This window comes from Athene cunicularia (assembly GCF_003259725.1).
Source record: "Athene cunicularia isolate RWA chromosome 4 unlocalized genomic scaffold, athCun1 chr4_part1, whole genome shotgun sequence".
Classification (NCBI taxonomy): Eukaryota; Metazoa; Chordata; class Aves; order Strigiformes; family Strigidae; genus Athene; species Athene cunicularia.
Window position 1 is genome coordinate 8472253 of NW_020799098.1, and position 19006 is coordinate 8491258.

The following is a 19006-nucleotide window of genomic DNA, read 5'->3' on the forward strand; positions in this document are numbered from 1 at the left end:
TGTCTGAAAACAGAAGCAAATCCTTCATGTAAAGCAGGGTATCTGCATCCTGGCAAATGGCTCTTGGCAAAATGATCCCTTGAGTACTGACCGCAGCAATTTACAGTGACTGTCAGCACTGTATTGAAAAGACTTAGGGAGATCCTTAACACAGCACAACAGGAGTGGTGAAGAAGAGTAGCATGTTGGTTTGCTTTGGATCTTGTACTTTTGAGACTTGTAATGGACTGTTGTCTCCAGTTCTCACGCCCGATTTTTCAACAGCCTTTTTAAAGTACAGATACGGTTTAGAGAAAACCCACCAAAATTCTATTGATAGAGGAAAAAGTTCCTTAGGGAGAAAATTAGAGAGCATTCTGCCTTACCAAAAAGGATTGAAACAGGCTTAATTGTAGCATGCCTCCACAGGAGGAAAGTGTCTAGTTCCAAAGAACTTCTAATATAGCTGAAATATCTGGAGAAAGCATCATCAACTGTGAGTTACAGTTAGACAACTCAAAAGGGCCATGAGGCAGTATTTTTAATGGTATGTGTGAGTAACCATTAGAACAAGCTTGAAGAGAAGTGTTAGGTTTCTTTTACAGTTCCAAATTGTGATGCTCTCCTGGAGAATGTACTTAGCGAAATACATGCCATTGAGTACCATGTTGGGGTGACAGCATGAAATTTGCATCTTCGGGTAGAACGTGAGATAAGACAAATGACTCAGTTGTCCATTCTCTCCCTAAATTCTATTGAATTGAAAACTGCCCTATGTTTTCTTTTAGATATGTTACTTGGGTTGGGTTTCTTTAAAGTAGATTACGAATATTTTTTTAAATCCTCCATCTTTAATACATCTAGATAGAAGATTTATTCATAACAGGTCTATCTTTTGAAGTATTTTGAATTTATTGTTGGCTATAACATTCCTTAAGCATATTCAGAGAGCCACTTTTTTCTTTCTTCTTCTCTTGTACATACTATTCCCACTTTCTTGGAGAATATTTGGGTCAGCTTGAAGTTTACTAAGTTTCTCTCTAAAATTAACTTGTTACTCGCTCATAAAACACATATTCAATCTTTAAACAAGGGAATTGTGTTAATGTCTAGGTGCTTCTATCTAACTGTATTACAGAACTGAGTATAAATAAAACAAATAACTGAGTATAAATAAAATGCCATATTACAAAGTTTTGGTGTTTTGTTTTGGCTGCTGTTGAGTTGTCGAGGATGATTGTTATATAGTCCTTTTGATGAGACTTCCACAAATGTCGTTCTAATCAAGTTTTGGGTTTTTTTTAAAGGTGGGGGAAACAAAACCGAAAGAGTGTGCCTAAATCTGCTAGTCTGAATTGCAGTCTGTTTGCTTCCTTCAGTTGATATTCTATACAGAATTGACCATACATGACTGCTTTCTCTAACATGTATGTTTAATCTTCAGATCTTCGATGGCCAAGGAGATGAGCGGTCAGAATCTCCCTATGAAAGTGCTGATGAAACTCAGACTGAAGTGTCTATATCATCAAAAAAATCTGAGCGAGGAACAGGAACAAAAAAAGAATATGTGTGTCAGGTGAGAGATGTTAGCCGGGGCAGCAAGCCGTGTTTTCTGAGGTTTCCTAGAAGAATTTTTTTTTCAGTATGAAAATTACAGTATTAGACCAGAAACAGGTTTATCATGTGTCTGAGATGTCTGTTAGTGATGAGGGTGCCGTGCCAGTAAATGGAATTCTTAATTTTTTTATTTTTTCTTTCTTTCTTGACCTCCAATAAGTGACTTAGCCTTTCAGCTTGAGTTTCCAGATTGCTAAGATAAGCATAATTTGTACTTCAGAATAAGTGCATAAATGTTGCCAGGTAACTAGTTAAATGATTGAGAAGAACTGCTCGCTTATCTGTTAATAAAGAGGAGAAAGTAAAACCCGGTGGGTTTTGTGCTTCTGTGTGCAGCAGAGATTGTAGTGACATGGTGTGTGTGTGTGGCATGTGAAATGAAAGCAAAAAGCTTTCTCAAACTATTCTAGAAGACGTCTTAGATGATGAAATGGTAACACAATACAAATGGACAGATCTAATTTGTTTCCACAAGACTGGGCAAGCAGTTATATTACCATTTCTTGTACACAGTGATGATGAGGTTATACCTATCTTTAAATGTTGGCTAATCCCTTAAATTCTGCCAGTGTTATTGTTCAGTTCATTTTTAGTTATGCATGTCATTGCTGACCACTTGGATATAGAAGTATTGTTGTGCCACCTAGATTAATTTCCTTTTGCCAAGAAGAAGGAGAATAAGGATGCTTTTTAACCCTACTCAGATGCATCAGTGTGCTCAGGGAAAATTTCTTAAAGCTTTTTTTCTTCTATTTTTTTTCTGTCAAATTGTATTTGCTCAAGAACCATGGCTTTATGAGTGATATTTCTAATGGTTTAATGATCTGTTTTGACTGGAAGCCAGGGCATGTGATGATGCTTGTAAAATTATCTTTCACTTGTTAAATGTTATTTCAACAATGTTAAAAGAGGGTCAATATATGAAAAGGAATAAAGAAAAAAAAATCTTCCACATATGAACTTTTCTTTAACATTCAATGCCTTTGTGTTGTAAAAGCTGTGTGAAAAAACAGGTGATCTCCTACTGTGCGAAGGACTTTGCTATCGAGCTTTTCATGTAAGCTGCCTTGGGCTCTCTGGAAGACCAGCAGGAAAATTCATTTGTAGTGAATGTACATCAGGCAAGTGTGTCCCTTTCTATTAATAAAAAAAAAATGTAGTTTTCCCATTGTTCTAGGAAATCTTCCTAGACAAAGTATATATCTTTGGAGAAACCATATTTATCCTTTGGTGCCTGACTGGGTGGTAGTTCATATAGTACCATTAAATGTGCCATGTTTTAGAAAGCTCACTCTGTTTTCAGTGAGAACTCTCTTGCAACTTGGCTGAATTCCTTTGCCTTAGTAATTGCAGAGTATTTGCTCTCTGAGTACAATTACAGATTAGATTTAAAATCTGTCACAAAGACTTAAGAAATCCTAGGAAAAAAAGCAAGTGAAACGTTTTAAAGTCCTTTTTCAGTCATTAGTGTGTCTATATCAATCTTTTGCTTTTTCTATTAAAAGACTACCTTACTGCTATTAATTTCATTTGCTTTTAATCCTATAATAACTGCTTGGAAGTTCTTAATCTTAAAACTTTACATGAAAGATTTGCGTTCTTGCTTGTAAATTCAGATCAGTACACATGGTAAACCTTGTTGGAACAAGGCTGCTTCAAAATAAACCAATTTCAGACTGTCCAGAGAGAAGATTTGAGGATGCTTGTCTCTGGTTTGTGGACCTACTTCAGATTTCACAGGGTCACAGACAGCCCATCATCCTATTTCATTGCTTTGAAAATAAAAAATCCACAGTCATCCTTGGCATACTGAGGCTTATAAGTAAGAACGTAAAAGCAGATTGGTGAGGTTTTGGGTGTTATTGTGTACACTTTAACTGCAGTGGTGTTGCATTGTAACTTTATTTTATCTGTATCTGAGCAGATTAGTATTTAACACTAAAAACTTAAATAAAGCACTTCATCAAATAATAGAATGCTGTTTGAGTTTAAGGAAAAAAAACCCAACATAACAAAAGCAACTCCCCCATGCATAACAGAAACTCAGAGCAAAAGCATTTTAAATTCCCATGTATGGATGAAAAATTAGTTACGTTATTTTTATTACTTTTGCACTAGGTGTGCATACCTGTTTTGTATGTAAAGAGAGGAAGGCAGATGTGAAACGCTGTGTCGTATCCCACTGCGGAAAATTCTACCATGAAGCTTGTGTGAAAAAATTTCATCTTACGGTGTTTGAGAACAGGGGGTTTCGATGTCCTCTCCACAGCTGCCTAAGCTGTCATGTTAGTAACCCTTCACATCCACGAATTTCAAAAGGTAGTTTCATTTTACGTTTTTATGACTGGTGAATTAAGTCTATTTATGGTACGTTAATATAAGGAATCTGTCCGTTTAATAGCTGCTAACTGCAGTTTTTCAGGTGTTCATGGACTGTTGATTGATTCCAAACTTTTTTTAAATAATAATTGAATAATTTTTAGTGAACGTTAATATTTACCTTGTTTGTGTTCCATTTTTTGAACTAACTTTCAATTACCTATAGTTAACCATGCTTTCAAGAGAGAAGGACATCTAGAGTGCATATATGATGAGGAGAGGCAGGCTGAGTAGAGTGAGGGCAAGACCCGTGACTGCACAAATACAGCAGCAAGGCTTGCCGAACGTGGAGACATTTCATTCTGTGAATATTTTTAGCTTTGGGCAACATCTGTAGACAAAATTGCATGACTGAGGAAAGCTTGTCTGCCCTGGTGTGCACAGTTAAAACATTCACATTTAAATATTGTAGTGCTTTAAACTCAGTGTAGGGCTCTTTAAAAACCTTGGTTAATTCAGTATTGTTGCTAAATGCAAATATGCTGACTTTGAAAATATCAATGATGTATTTTTTGTATGTGTATAGGCTAGCTCAGGCAGTACTACCATTTCTTAGCTCAAATAATAAATCCGTTTTGTTCAAAAATAATATGGCAGTATTCTGCTTTGCTAGGAAAGATGATGCGTTGTGTTCGCTGTCCTGTTGCATACCATGCTGGAGACGTTTGCATTGCTGCGGGATGTGCAGTCATCGCTTCCAACAGCATTGTTTGTACGAATCATTTCACTGCCATGAAAGGAAAAAGTCATCATGCGCATGTCAATGTGAGCTGGTGCTTTGTGTGTTCAAAAGGTAAACTGCTGTAAAACTCTTTCATAAATGCAGCATCAAAACGTTTTATTCTTCAATTTAATTTTACTAATCTGTTTATAGAAAATTGTTAGAAATGCAGCATATTAAGTTAGGCTCTGTTAGGTATTGAAATAACTTCAGGCTGTCTTGTGCTTCTTCAAGTTTTTGAGTATCCTTTTTTTGCAGATATAATTTATTAAGGAATGTTTTTATTTGGAGTTCGTCCAGCAACCAGAAGCCTGATTTAATTCTGTACCAGAGACACATAATGAGAAGTATTTCTCTGTTCTTTCCCCTGTGTTCAATGTACTGAAGCTTTTTGTGTTTCTTTATTGGTAATACAAAAGATTAAAACATAAATATTTTAAGAGTTTCTTTTAGTTTAGCAGCAGACAGCAAATTGAATCAGTATTAGTTGTTGCTGGGGGTGCCACTAATTAAGGGTGTTTTGTTTTATGCTGTACAATAAATTTATTTCTCATTGAGAACTACAAAATGCATAGTGCTGATTAAACCGTAGGAGTGAAAGTTTACCTGATTTGTTAACAAATTAAGATGCAGCATAGCAGCTTTTAAGTTGCAGATAACTCTCCGCTTGATAGTTCAGGAAACAAACAAGCAACTTCATTCCCTCTCCCCCTCAGGGGGAAAAAAAAATATGTATAAATATGTTGTTGAAATTTTTCATAAAGTGAAATATTAATATATATAAAACTGTGTTAAATATATTGTAGTCATTAAAGTAAAGTAATTATAATTTGCAGTGCATTATTCTGGCTTTTTTATCACTAGCTTGCTTGTTATTTTGTATGTATTACTAATCCTAGTCTGCCAAGCATTCAAATTAGTAAGGACCTTTTGGCTTTGTACACAACTGAATGATATGTATTTGTTGCAGGCCAGCATATTTCAACCGTTTATTTTCTGACTGAACCTACCACATGTGTATCACCCCGCTTTGAACCTGGTTGGAATGCAAAATTTTATTTTTGTCTTGATGTTTTTCAACCTTTTTTTTCTTTTTCTCTGAAGGAGGAAGCTTGTTGTGCTGCGAGTCATGTCCTGCAGCGTTTCACCCAGACTGTTTAAACATTGAAATGCCAGATGGGAGCTGGTACTGCAATGACTGCAGGGCGGGGAAGAAGCTCCATTTCCAGGATATTATTTGGGTTAAACTGGGAAATTACAGGTCTGATGAACGGATTTATTTTGTTTTACAGTACTGGCATGTTTAATCAAGGACCATACAGATTGCTTCTATAGGCCAGCCTTGCTGCACACAGATTTCGCATTCCTCTGTGAGCTCGGGACCCCATCTCCTTGTAAACTTCAAGTTCAGAGACCTGTAGCTTGGCTGTTGCTCTCCGTCAAGACATATGCATACAGGATTTGTAGTCTTCTGACATCTGCTTCTACTGTATAGCCTTCCACCCCTTTTGTTTGAGAGATCTCTTCAAATAATTAAGTTGGTATAACTTGTAATTGGCTAAATTGCTACCTTGCAGGATGGGACATCAGTCACTCAGGTTGTCAGTAGTTTACACCTCATTGAGATTTGAGTAAGATAGAGGTGGGTGGGGTTTATCCTATAAAGTGTTAATAGCTATTATCAGATCTCTCTTGATCTTTGACAATTACAGTGATTTGTAGGCCTTGTTAAAGATTATGTTTTTGCTAACCAGATGCAAGGAGCTTTATGTGTTTGCTTATTTTGCAGGTGGCCAAAAGTTCCACAGATATGAGTGTCAGGCTTTCCTTGTCTAGTCCTATCTTCTCTGGTTGCCTACTGAGTGGGGGGAGGAAAGGATTTTAAATCCACTTGGTTCTTGGAAATAACAATCCATTACTGCTGTTCAGGGTGATTTTGTGAAACTATTTTTTGCAGAAAGAGCTTGACTAAAATGCTGTATTTTTTTATTTGTACTTCTGTGCTAGATGGTGGCCTGCAGAAGTTTGCCATCCGAAAAATGTTCCCCCAAATATCCAGAAAATGAAGCATGAAATTGGAGAATTTCCTGTGTTTTTCTTTGGTTCTAAGGATTACTATTGGACGCACCAAGCACGGGTGTTCCCTTATATGGAGGGAGACAGAGGGAGTAGATACCAGGGGATCAAAGGAATTGGAAAAGTCTTCAAAAATGGTACATAGCTAAAAGCAAACAGAAATAACCTTGTGATATGCATGCTTTACTTTCTTCACACATAGCCTTGGGTCTGGTTTTGTACATTTGTTTTACAATATTGAATTTTAAAAAATTTATTGGTGTCCTGGGCAGCAGTCATTATTACTATGAATGAAAGCATTATTTTCATGGCCTGTAAAAGACTAGCATCTACTTGGAAAAATTTCTGATGATTTTTACTTTCTGGAAAGGAAATGATGAGTGTAACCAGGAGAGAGAAAGACAGAATTAATACATCTGTTAAGAGCATTAACAATCCAGAAGTCTTGTTTGCAAGAGAATTGAATGATGGGACTAGGAAGTGAAGATGATTCTTTGTTTAACACACATGGGAATGAGCAAGTCAACTTGGGAGGAGTAATCCTCTTTCTAGCATTTCTGTTGATACAGTAATCTTTTTTAGCTTTGCGAGAAGCTGAAGCTCGATTTCGAGAAATAAAGCTACAGCGAGAAGCCAAAGAAACCCAAGAAAGTGAACGTAAACCTCCACCATACAAGCATATTAAGGTAAACTTTGAGGAAATTACACTGAATACTCAAATGTCTAAGCCAGCACTGGAGAGAAGGAGCCGTGGTGAGATGAGGAGAGGTTGCAATGATGTGCTGGCATTTGTCATGAGATTATGAAATTTTGCTTCCGTTGAACAGCTAGTGTTGCAAAACCAAATTAGTAACCACTGTAATAAGTCTTACAATAGATTCAAATGTTTTAAAGTGATATTTGAACTATTTTAATGTATTATTCAGGTGAATAAACCTTGTGGTAAAGTGCAGATATATACTGCTGACATTTCTGAGATTCCCAAGTGCAACTGCAAACCCACAGATGAAAACCCTTGTGGCTTTGATTCTGAGTGCCTAAATCGGATGCTGATGTATGAATGCCATCCACAAGTTTGTCCAGCGGGAGAACGGTGCCAAAACCAGTGCTTTACAAAACGTCAATACCCTGAGACAGAGATCATCAAAACCGATGGGAAAGGGTGGGGGCTGGTCGCCAAGAGAGACATAAAAAAGGTATGAATCGTTCTTGCCTAGCAAAGAATTGGTGACTTGTGATGTTGTTTGTGAGTTTGGTATATACTTTACTAGTGATACTTGGTATCTTTCAGGGAGAGTTTGTGAATGAGTATGTTGGTGAGCTGATTGACGAAGAGGAATGTATGGCAAGAATCAAATATGCACATGAAAATGACATTACCCACTTCTATATGCTTACTATTGATAAGGTAGAGTATTTTACATTTTTTCCTGTTATTTAATTATAACATTATTTTGATCTGTTTTCCTCCTGTTGATTACCTTGGTAGGGCACTCTGCTACCTCTTATGTTCTACAGTTTCATATATGTGCAATATTATTTCTTCTGTTCCTGTGCCCTGGTTTAACCCCAGCTGGCAACTATGACCCACACAGCTGCTCACTCACTCCCCCTGGGTGAGATGGGGGAGAGAATAAGGGTAAAAGTGAGAAAACTCATGGGTTGAGTTAAAGGCAGTTTAATAGGTAAAGCAAAAGTGTGTGCAAGCAAAGCAAGGAATTCATTCACCATTTCCCATCGGCAGGCAGGGGTTCAGGGTCCATCATGTGTAACAGTTACTTGGGAATACAAACACCATCGCTCCAAATGTCCTCCTCTTCCCCCACTTTATATGCTGAGCATGATGTCATGGGGTGTGGGATACCCCTTGGGTCAGTCGGGGTCAGCTGTCCCAGCTGTGTCCCCTCCCAGCTCTCTCTGCACCCCCAGCCCACTCGCTGGTGGGGTGGGTGAGAGGCAGAAAGGCCTTGACTCTGTGTGAGCACTGCTCAGCAGCAACAAAAACATCCCTGTGTTACCAACACTGCTTCCAGCACAAATCAAAAAGACAGCCCAGTACCAACTACTATGAAGAAAATTAACTCTATCCCAACCAAAACCAGCACAGCCTCCTTGCTCCATTCTATATATATAATACATCTCATTAGCTCTAACTGCTTAGTGTAATAAAATATATATTAAGGTCAATAAATTATACTTTGTCGATTGAAATAAAAGTGCTGCAAAAGTATTTTACCTGCCTAGTCTTAAAAAGAAGTATGAAGTTTCGGAAAATAGTAATGACTCAGTTGAAAGAATTACTGTTAGAAGTCCTTATACTAAGATTTCAACAGCAACAAAGAAAAACATTCTCACTTGAAAGAAGTGTGAAATATAATTGTGAGACTGTGTCCTATATTGGGCTTTTTTTTTTTTTTTTTTTTTTTTTACAACTATCTGACCCTTTCTTTGTTCATAGCAAAACTAGGCTTGTGCTTTTGTGGAAACTTTTCTGAAAGTATTATCTGCATTAGTAGCCAGCCAGCATTTGATAAATTGATTCTGCAGCAAAGTAATCTAGCAGATTAATTAGTAAAGCAAATTCATCCAGCATCTGTGGTTCTCTGTGCACATCTCTGAGTATTTTGTTCCTGAGAAGGGGAAGAAAGTGGAGAACCCAGACAGCAGGGGGTATTGGTTATATATATTACATTGCTTCAGTCTCAAAGCAGCTGCTTAAGAGAAAAACAAGAGTTGGCTGTCAATCCTGCATGTTTTTTCAGTCCTAATCACCTTTCTTTTGCCTGAGACTATTCTGCATTGTATTACCCGAGCCACTGTTTTCATTAGTCCTGTAACTGAGGAGCTGGAGTTATCACTGAAGAATAATGAAACCATGTTTCCCTGAACACAAGTTTCTCACTGCTCTACTAAACTGACATACAACGTCAGTGTGTTAAACTGAACTGAAGGTGTATTTGACTCTTGCTGTAGTTGAATAAATCCTCACTGTGGTTCTGTCCTGCAAAAATGCCCCTTCCATTATAAGACTGAGCTGTACATGCAGTTGGAGTGGCTGCATGTACGTGCATATAGTCATGGCAGTCATATGTGTGCAGAAGGAATCTATAATAATATTTCATAAGTAAGCAAAACTTTCTTAAGCAACTCTTCAAAGAAACACAGTTCTGGCTATTTCAAGACCTTATTTTGTTAATGTCTGGTATGTTTGCAGATGGAAATTAAAAGGCATGCAGGAATGGGATTTTTTTTGTTTATCAAGAGCTAATTTTTGTTTAAACCTAGCTGATTAAGGTAAAGAAAGCTGGTGAGAAACTGATATTCTCTGCAAGTAATCATGCAGTGACTTGGTAAATACCATAAGGCACAGTATTTGTAAATGCATCACAGCTTTGTGAATGCAAAGTAAAAGGTAAGTGGGCTGATTTTGAGTACTGAGGCTTTCTGGAGGGAGGGGTTTCTTTAACATGACCACTACAGTGCTCACAAGAACACTTGTCCTGCCATGTGGCTGTGATGGGTTCTGGGAAGATGTGAGCTAGAGCATGAGTATTGCTTTGGGAGTGTCACATTCCAGCCACATGAGACACTACAGTTTTCAATACAACATGTACCATCCTTTTGCCTGTGTGCTTCTGGCTAGCAACCATGTCCGTTTTGAATGCAACTACTGAAATAATTTACAGATTTGATTTTATTGGCGGTGGGGGAGTAAAAGCATTCATTCTGTTGCTGATTTGATCTCCAGGACCGTATTATTGATGCTGGCCCCAAAGGAAACTATTCTCGGTTTATGAATCACAGCTGCCAACCAAATTGTGAAACTCTAAAATGGACAGTAAACGGAGACACTCGTGTCGGCCTGTTTGCTGTGTGTGATATTCCTGCAGGTATATCAGCTTATGTTGGTTTTGGTTTAATTTCCTAAGTTAAATCTTTTGTGCAATTATGAATGGATGGTCATGGTTCAACTGATTCAGTGCAAATATTTTTGTAGAGAATTCCTCACACAGAAGAGATGCTTTGTGATCTGTCTTTTCCTTTAATGTTTTTTAATAGTGAGTCCCATCGTTGCTTTTTGTTGCTTGCTTCTAAGAGAACATCAAAGAGCCCCTAGTTAGTATCCTTGCATTCACTTTGTGTTGTAGAGCGCGTTGTTTTAGAAATCTCAGAGTACTTCTGCAGCTTTTCAAGTGAAGATAAGCTTAAGCAGCGGATGCAGGAGTGTGTTTAAAAGTGTGTATGTTCTGGTTTGTGTTACACACGTGCACTTGCACACATCTATCTATAGCTGTACCTAGCTGTATGGATATATAGATCTATATAATTGTGTGTGTAGACCAGACTCATGCACAATTTTGTGAAAGTCAAGCGGATTTCTTTTAAAAAGTAATTGCATAAGACATGTAGTTAATCATTGACAGTGCTTATGAACAGTAAAGAGGGGGGAAATCCTACAGTGATAGATCAGCAAGCAAGTACAAAACCAGAAGATAGATAATGAAACCTTTATTTGTTTATAACAGTTTTGGTAGACTTAGTTACTTCGTCCTTCATAATGAAAGATTATGTCTTATCTCACTCAGGAACAGAGCTGACTTTTAATTACAACCTTGACTGTCTGGGCAATGAAAAAACAGTCTGCAAATGTGGTGCCCCAAACTGCAGTGGATTTCTTGGGGACAGACCAAAGGCAAGTAATAGATCAAAAGATTTTGATGGTATCTTGTCTACCAGCCATGTTTTTTCTTTTGGGGTATGCATTGCTGGACAAGTTTTATGTTATGATAAGGGTTAATGCCGCTTGAACAGATGTTAGCTGTTCTTTGAGGAAAAAGCTTACTGTTTCCATAGCTGGGAAGATGGAAATATTATTTTGCTAAACATAACTTTGGTGTTAAAGAATACATTTTTATGCTGTGATAGTAAAATAGGCAATACTGGTTTTGGGAACACCCTAAATATTTTCTCCCCCTTTCTCCTATGAGAAATTAATTACTTTGTGTCCTGAATAAGAAATATTGCTACTTACTGGCACTAGCTTCTGGAATCAAAAGCATATGAAAAAGGGGTTCTCGAAGGAATGACCTTCTGAGTCCTGTTTGAAGTATGGAGAGGAGAAGGTTTTAGGAGCTAGGAACTGACTAAGAATGAGCCTCACTACAATCAGTGAGATGATTATTCTGACATTGCAGTTTATATTCCCCCATCTAAACCTTACAATATGATTGTTTTGTTAAGATTTGTTAAAAAAACACCTAGTTGAACTGAAGAATAAAAAAATGTCACTTTTGAATGAGAAAAAAATGATACCATATTGCATTAAGAAATGACCTGTATGATTTGTGTCAGGTTAATTTAAAACCTGTAATCCAGCAGAAGTCGATGGGGCTTCCTGAAGGGCTGTCACAGGAGTGCGAGGGAAGGCAGAAATACATTCCCGGGGAAAAAATAATCTCACCTGTGGATGTGGAAAGTCTGCACGCACCTTTGTGTGGTCCTTCACACTGCTCAGTATCAGGCACTTCAGAAGGCGGCCTTAAAATCTCCAGAATTCGCATAGCTGATTTTTTGTTAAGGGATAGGCTTAAGTGAGGTTTCACGTAAGCTTGTGATCAATTTACACAGACAGCTATGAAAAAATGAAATGTTACATTTCAGTTTTGCAGGGCTGTCTGCATTGGTAAAATGGGCTAGTTTTAAAGAAAGTAGGTAATGATTACTGGGGTGAGGGGGAGGGAATGATGGTAGAGATGTTGAAAAAACATCCAGAATGAATTTTCTATGATTTGGTGGAGGAGAATTGAAGTGCAAGCAGCAGAATGTCAGCTTGAAACAGGGATAAGGTTTAGTGTATTCTTTCTAGCATTATGGACACACTTACAGCTCCTGAGATCCTGCTGTCCATTCTGTACAGGGTCTAGTAATTCCAGCATGAGTATACACAACTGGAAGAGAAAAATGGATATTGAGGTGAAGTGACTGGTGATACAAGAACAAAATGGGGGTAAATTAGCCACAAGTAGGTGACACTGGAAATTGGAATACCTTTTTTCAGTGATAAGAAAGTGGAAGAGCTTTCTAGTAGGAAGGAATTATAGGGACAAGATCAGGTTTCAAGATGACTTTTCAAGGGGTCAGTGTGGGGTGTTTTTGTCAACACAGATAGGTACAGTGAGGCACTGGACAGGTCTGCACCAAGTCAAATTTTTGCCTGTGTGCTCAGTCTGCCAGGTATGCCAACAGTTTTGCTAGGCTGTGTAATATTTTTCCTTTGCAAAACTGGCATCTACTGATTTGCATCTTACTCTTTTAGAATTCTTCCACTAATGCCTCAGAAGAGAAAGGCAAAAAGACCAAAAAGAGAACACGGAGACGCAGAACGAAAAATGAAGGGAAGAAAGAATCTGAAGATGATTGTTTCCGTTGTGGTGATGGAGGCCAGCTGGTATTGTGCGACAGGAAATCTTGTACTAAAGCTTATCATCTCTCCTGCCTTGGTTTGGTGAAACGTCCTTTTGGTGAGTCAGCTTGTCTCTTATGTAAATAAATAACTTGTGCCAGTACCTCATTTATTGCACTGAAACCTTGGCAAGAGTGTCATCTTGAAGACATTTTCTCATAGTGAGAACTTGGTGCATCATGTAGGAACTCTTCTTGAGTATGGAGACAAAATGATGGCCTTCCTCCTGCCTCTTTGGCAAAATGAGCCTTTTGTTATGAACGTAGGTCGAGTACATCACTCTGTAGGAGCACTGTGGCACTGTCACAGGAAAGTTTATTATATCTAAGAAATGCATGAAGCCAGCTGAGTTCAAGCCAAAAGAATAGCAACAGCATCTGGAACAAGGCAAGTAGGAAAATGTTAAGGGCAGCAGACATCAGGTTGCAGTTCCAGATACCACAGGAGTTACCTGATTCCAGTCAGCCATGTCAGGTGGGATATGAAGAAATGAAGCTGTTATCCCAGAAACAAGTAAAACAATGACTGGTAAAATATGCTGGGACAGAAGAGTATCTGTAGGTCAAGCACACCAGCTGTCCTGAGCAAAACTTGAAACAAGTGAGAATTGTAATGGTAAGCAGCAGTTGACTGGATGTTTGGATACTCTACCAGCCTGTAGAACTACTACCTGCAAGTTCTGTAAAATGCTATTGAGTAAATCCTGAATAATTTCTTCTAGCTGGAGTTGACTGCTGTATTTAAATGAGAGGGTGTCACATCTGCTACTTACTGCTGTCAGCTGAGCTTTAGAAGTAGTATTTTGATTTTTGAGATGGGCCGTGGTAGTTGCTGTCTCGTCTTGTTTTGTCAGGAAAGTCGTGTGTTCAGCTGCTAAAACACAAAACTTCTTTAAAAGATGATGACACGTTTTACTTTCCACTTACGCACTATTTGGTTTTGATCACAGGAAAGTGGGAGTGTCCTTGGCACCACTGTGATGTTTGTGGCAAACCTTCTGTTTCTTTCTGCCACTTCTGCCCAAATTCTTTCTGCAAGGAACATCAAGATGGGACAGTACTAAATTCTATGTTGAATGGACAGTTATGCTGCTCTGAACATGTTCTTGGGGTGGATTCTGTTGAAACTCAGAAGACTGAGAAACCCCGCAAAAAACTGAACAAGTTGAAGCCTAAGAGAAAGCAGAGGAACAACAGATGGATGAGAGCTGAATGCAAATAGTCATGGACTGCAGTTTCTACTGCCAACACTATCTTGTAGATAAGTTGTGAATATGACCAGGGAAGGACACAATTTTACATATATTCTGTAAAGGTTACTGGGGGGGGGGGAATTTTTGTTTTGTTTTGTTTTTATAAATCCACTGAGCCAACCACAGCAGTCTTCTGCTGCTTCTGCACTGATAACGAACTGCATAGTTCAGAAAATTTCAGGACAAACCAAACTTATTACTCAGCATTACAGTTACACTTGAATTGTTACGAATGTAAAAGGTTCCCTCCAAAATACTTTCAGATTGGAGGTAGGTTAAAATCAAACCAGGTAGGCGTAAACATAGGTTTTTGAGATAGTATTTGTCAACCAACAGATGTTTAAAATAGTATATCCTTGAAAGAAGTTATTAGCTCTCAAGTCCTTTTAAGTAAGAAATGGCTTGGTCTGTGGTCCCAATGAGATTTGCTTGCCTTGTGTGTTTTTGAGCAAGTGCTTGAATGCCATTCATGATCCAGGTGCGTATCTCACTACAACCACACACATCATTTGTTTGTGCTCTTATAAAGTAGCTCTCCAGTGATTCTTAAACAAAAGTGTTTTTAAATATCCTTCCACCAAGAAATATAGTGTGTGGTGGGAAAGGCATACCCTGTACCAGTGAGGTGAAATCTTACACTGTAAGAGATTTTTTTCTATACTGTTTTTTCCTGTATTTTATTCAAGTGAATTAGAAGTGACTTGATCTTGCAGAGCTGTACAAGTCTGGATTTAAAGGGATATTGTCTTGCAATCTAGGCCCAATACTCTAGGATTTTTATGTCTTAATAAAAATAAATCTTACAAAACCTATTATGTGAAAAAATTACTCAATTTTTCTTTTTTAATGTCAAGTAAAACTCAGAGGCAAATATTTCTTCAGAATGCTTGGAGTTCAAGCATTACAACTTTGTGATAATGCAAAAAATGCCCAACCAGGAACAAAAAAAAAACCCTGAATTAAACTTAAGGTGAAACTTGACTAAAGTGCTAAAATTAAATTCAAAACAAATAATAAGTTAAAAAAGGTATAGATTTTTGAAGAAGCACCTAAGGAACAATTTTAATATGAAATTTAGCCTGACTGTTCCTTTTGATAAAGTTTTTATAAAACTGGCTACTTGACTTGGCAGACTGAAATTATTCTTTGCATTTTTAGGAGCTCTGCTCTTGACTATCTTATCACCACTTTGTTGTGTCAGCAAAGCTGTTTTGAATTCTTTGCTCCCATTAGGTTCTCACACTTGGAGTGAGATAAATATACAAGATTTAGTATTGATGGAAATTAATATTAGAACTAGGAAAAAACGGTAAAGAAAAATGTCTTTACCTGTTTTCTTCCCAGTGCATGTCATTGGTGTGTGATTAGGCAGTGTTACAAGTAAGTTTTGACTTGTGCCAGTTACCTAGCCTATGTAAACACAATGTGCACCTCCATGTCCATTTAGTAATTTGTGTACATTCTAGCTTAGTTTGCCTTTAATAGTGCAGAAACTCTGTGTAGCCCTTTTGAAAATGAAGCCTTGCTATTTCATGAAAGTGTATGTTTTTTTCCCCAAAGTATTTCTCGAGGATTTGATTACAGATTTAGTTTTTGGAGTTATCAAAATCCTCATTTGTTCCCAACACATCAAAACTTTGGTTTTATTAGAAGATACTAATTGAAAGAGGTTTAAAATGTAGCATTGTCCTATCCTGAACTCTTTCATTTCTGTTTTGTGACCAAACTGTTTTGTTCTTTTAATCAATTTTTATAAACACTCTTGTAAGATGAATTTTTTTCAAATAATTTTTAAAAAGTAGCACAGTTCAAAACACAGGGAAGTGTTACATGTTTGCATTTTTTAAAGTGGTACGCCAAGCCTTGCACTCAAGCTAAAAATCAAGATTTTTTTCTTAATTGACTTTGAGGGAAACTTTCCCTCTGCTATAGATATTTGTTATACCAGGACTGAAGCATAGGCCTGTGCCTAAAAGCAAAACCAAAAAATGGTATTATGTATGTTTCTCTAATATTGGTTTTCAAGGAAAGTGAGATCAGATAGCAAAGCAGAAAGATTTTCCTCACTGCTTTTAGACAAAATGAAGGAATTTGATGTCATTGGGACCATTCTTTGAATACTATACCATGTAAGGAAGGCTTTATAAGAATACCTTTAAATAAGTTATTATAAAATTTTACCTTTACATTCCATTGCTTTTATAATTTGTTATTTTTTTAGTTGTTTCGTTGCTTTTTCCTCTTCATATATAGGTGTAACAGCTCTGGCACCATGGAATGGTTATGCCCCAGGTCCTAAGAGGCAGATACCTACTTCCAGAAGCCACCATCTCAAATAGTTACTGTTTGGCACTGCTGCAGTAACACCATCTGTTTTAAGATTGGTCACAGAGCCTACAACTCCCTGCCTGCCTCTCAGGTGGGCTCACAAGCACATTTAGTATGGCAGGATGCAGGACAGCCACCCATTTTGTATCTGTCTGTGGGTAAATAAAGACTTTGGCATTCAAAGCAATCCCTCTCAGCGCTCTTTTCGTAACGTTAAATTTACGCAAACAGATCTTAGCAAGTGGCTGTTTGACTTTCTGCTTCCTTCTACCTCTTCTCGGCTCTTTACTAGTCAACTCTTTGAGCCAGCGAAGGCTTGCGTCACTGAGACTGCAAACTAGGAGTTTGCTTTTGAGTTGCTAGGAATTCATTCCTTCTGCTGATCACATACTTTGGAGATTGATCTTTAAAATAAATGTGGATCGTGTTCTCCCTTAATATGTACTGACCATGTAACCCCATGAGCTCAGCTAAGTCACTCAGGTGGTGATCTGGTAGAATTTTAGTTTCTGAATCAGGAAAGGTGGTTTTTAGGTGTCTTTTAATGAAGGCTTCTGTACCTTACTCTGCAGCACTGGGAAAATAGACTGAAGTTTTGTTAAAAAAATAAGACAAAAGAAAAGTTGTTTCACTATTTTCCTCCTCCCACTGTTCAAATACAAGGAAAAACAATCTTGAAAAATTAAGCTTTCTCATGATGCAACTCAATACATTTTAGCATTCAGCAACTTAAAATATTTTTTATTATAAATTAATCTAAATAACATCTAAGTATGGTATATTACATGGCATTAAATTATGTACTTAGTGTCTTGCCCATCAAAGTAGAAAGATGTCTTTCCTTTTCCAGCAAACTCTTCAAAGCTGGTACATGATAGCCAAATTCAGAATTTGTTGTTCTTTTATCACATGAGCAAGCATGGAAACAATTTTCAGTTGAATATGTTAGATGTATTTTCATACAGTCTAGGAAGAATAATCAAATTAAATGTCTGTTTTGTTCAATAGTTTGTGTTCATGGTCAGTTTTTAGGGTTTTTATTTTAATTACTTGGAAAAACAAAATATCTTGAAAGACGTATTAATGGGATTTTTTCCACATTGTTGAGTCACATTATTCCATGTCTGACTGCTTGAGAAACTTCAGTGTCTTATTAAATATTAAAATCTATTCCTAGTTATTTAAGAAGTTGCTAATTCTTTTTTTTTTTTTTTTCATAAAACAGCTCTGTATAGAAGAAAAAAAATGTTTTAGAAGAAAAATTGTTTGTTCTTTAAAGAAAAAAAAGTGAGATGATACATACTAAGCAAGCATGGTTTTCACAGTGAGGGAAGTGAATGTTCTTTCATAGTGAAACCTTCCACTCCAAGACTTTCTAAGAGACTCCATGGTAATAATGTTTTAAGTTTATATAGAGGTGATAATGATTGTGTTTTGGCTTGTTTTCACAGTGTTGCTTATCACAAAAATATTGACCTTTTTTTCAGCGCACATTTTCCTGTTACAGTGCTGGTTTCTGTTGGTTATAATTTTACAGACCTTAATGACCTTGAGCTGGAGTCATGCAGTCCTACCAGTTCTGTTCCCTTGAGTTTGTTTAGCTGTCACTGGTGCTTTTCCTGCTTGGTCAGGTCTGAAGTTGACTGTGATTTGCTTTTCCAGCTGGGTTTTTCTTTGGGTCTGATTTGACTTCATGGGTGGAATCTCCCATGTCTGACAGCAGCTAATTTTTTTTTTTTTTTTTTTAAGAGCGTTTCAGAAAATTGCTTTAATAGTAATGAATTACTGTTCTACTGAGACCCTCTGGTGCTGTGCATCAGGATTGTGTCCTTTTGCTGCTCCTGTGAAAAGCCAGGTTTTTGCCTGTTGAAAAACTTAATGTCTGCTAAATCAACAGCATGAGGGACACTGTTGGGGGGGATGGGGGGAGCTCTGCCCATGCTGTGCAGTGGAGTTTGAGGAATGGTACTATCCCCATGTTGCTGCTGATCCCTGTTAAAATCACAGAATGGTTTGGGTTGGAAGGGACCCTAAAGATCATCCAGTTCCAGACCCCTGCCATGGGCAGGGACACCTTCCACTAGCCCAGGTTGCTCAAAGCCCCGTCCAACCTGGCCTTGAGCACTGCCAGGGAGGGGGCAGCCACAGCTGCTCTGAGCAACTTGACTGACCACAAATGATGATGTACCTC

General features: G+C 37.6%; 1 protein-coding gene and 1 non-coding gene across 3 annotated transcripts in view; both read left to right on the forward strand.

Annotated features, from left to right (window-relative positions):
- Positions 1 to 18872, forward strand: part of NSD2 (nuclear receptor binding SET domain protein 2) — a 77769-nt gene extending 58897 nt beyond the window's left edge. For both annotated transcript variants that reach the window (XM_026846518.1, XM_026846517.1), the window contains exons 11-23: positions 1424 to 1555; positions 2594 to 2717; positions 3715 to 3915; positions 4589 to 4768; positions 5801 to 5957; positions 6704 to 6909; positions 7355 to 7458; positions 7699 to 7968; positions 8064 to 8180; positions 10521 to 10662; positions 11359 to 11465; positions 13089 to 13293; positions 14185 to 18872. In XM_026846518.1, coding sequence (XP_026702319.1) covers positions 1424 to 1555; positions 2594 to 2717; positions 3715 to 3915; positions 4589 to 4768; positions 5801 to 5957; positions 6704 to 6909; positions 7355 to 7458; positions 7699 to 7968; positions 8064 to 8180; positions 10521 to 10662; positions 11359 to 11465; positions 13089 to 13293; positions 14185 to 14456 — 2217 coding nt within the window. In that variant the 3' untranslated portion in view covers positions 14457 to 18872. The remainder of the gene's footprint in view (positions 1 to 1423; positions 1556 to 2593; positions 2718 to 3714; positions 3916 to 4588; positions 4769 to 5800; positions 5958 to 6703; positions 6910 to 7354; positions 7459 to 7698; positions 7969 to 8063; positions 8181 to 10520; positions 10663 to 11358; positions 11466 to 13088; positions 13294 to 14184) is intronic.
- LOC113479441 lies at positions 10252 to 10381 on the forward strand. The gene has a single exon (XR_003398255.1).
- Positions 18873 to 19006: the final 134 nt, after the last annotated feature.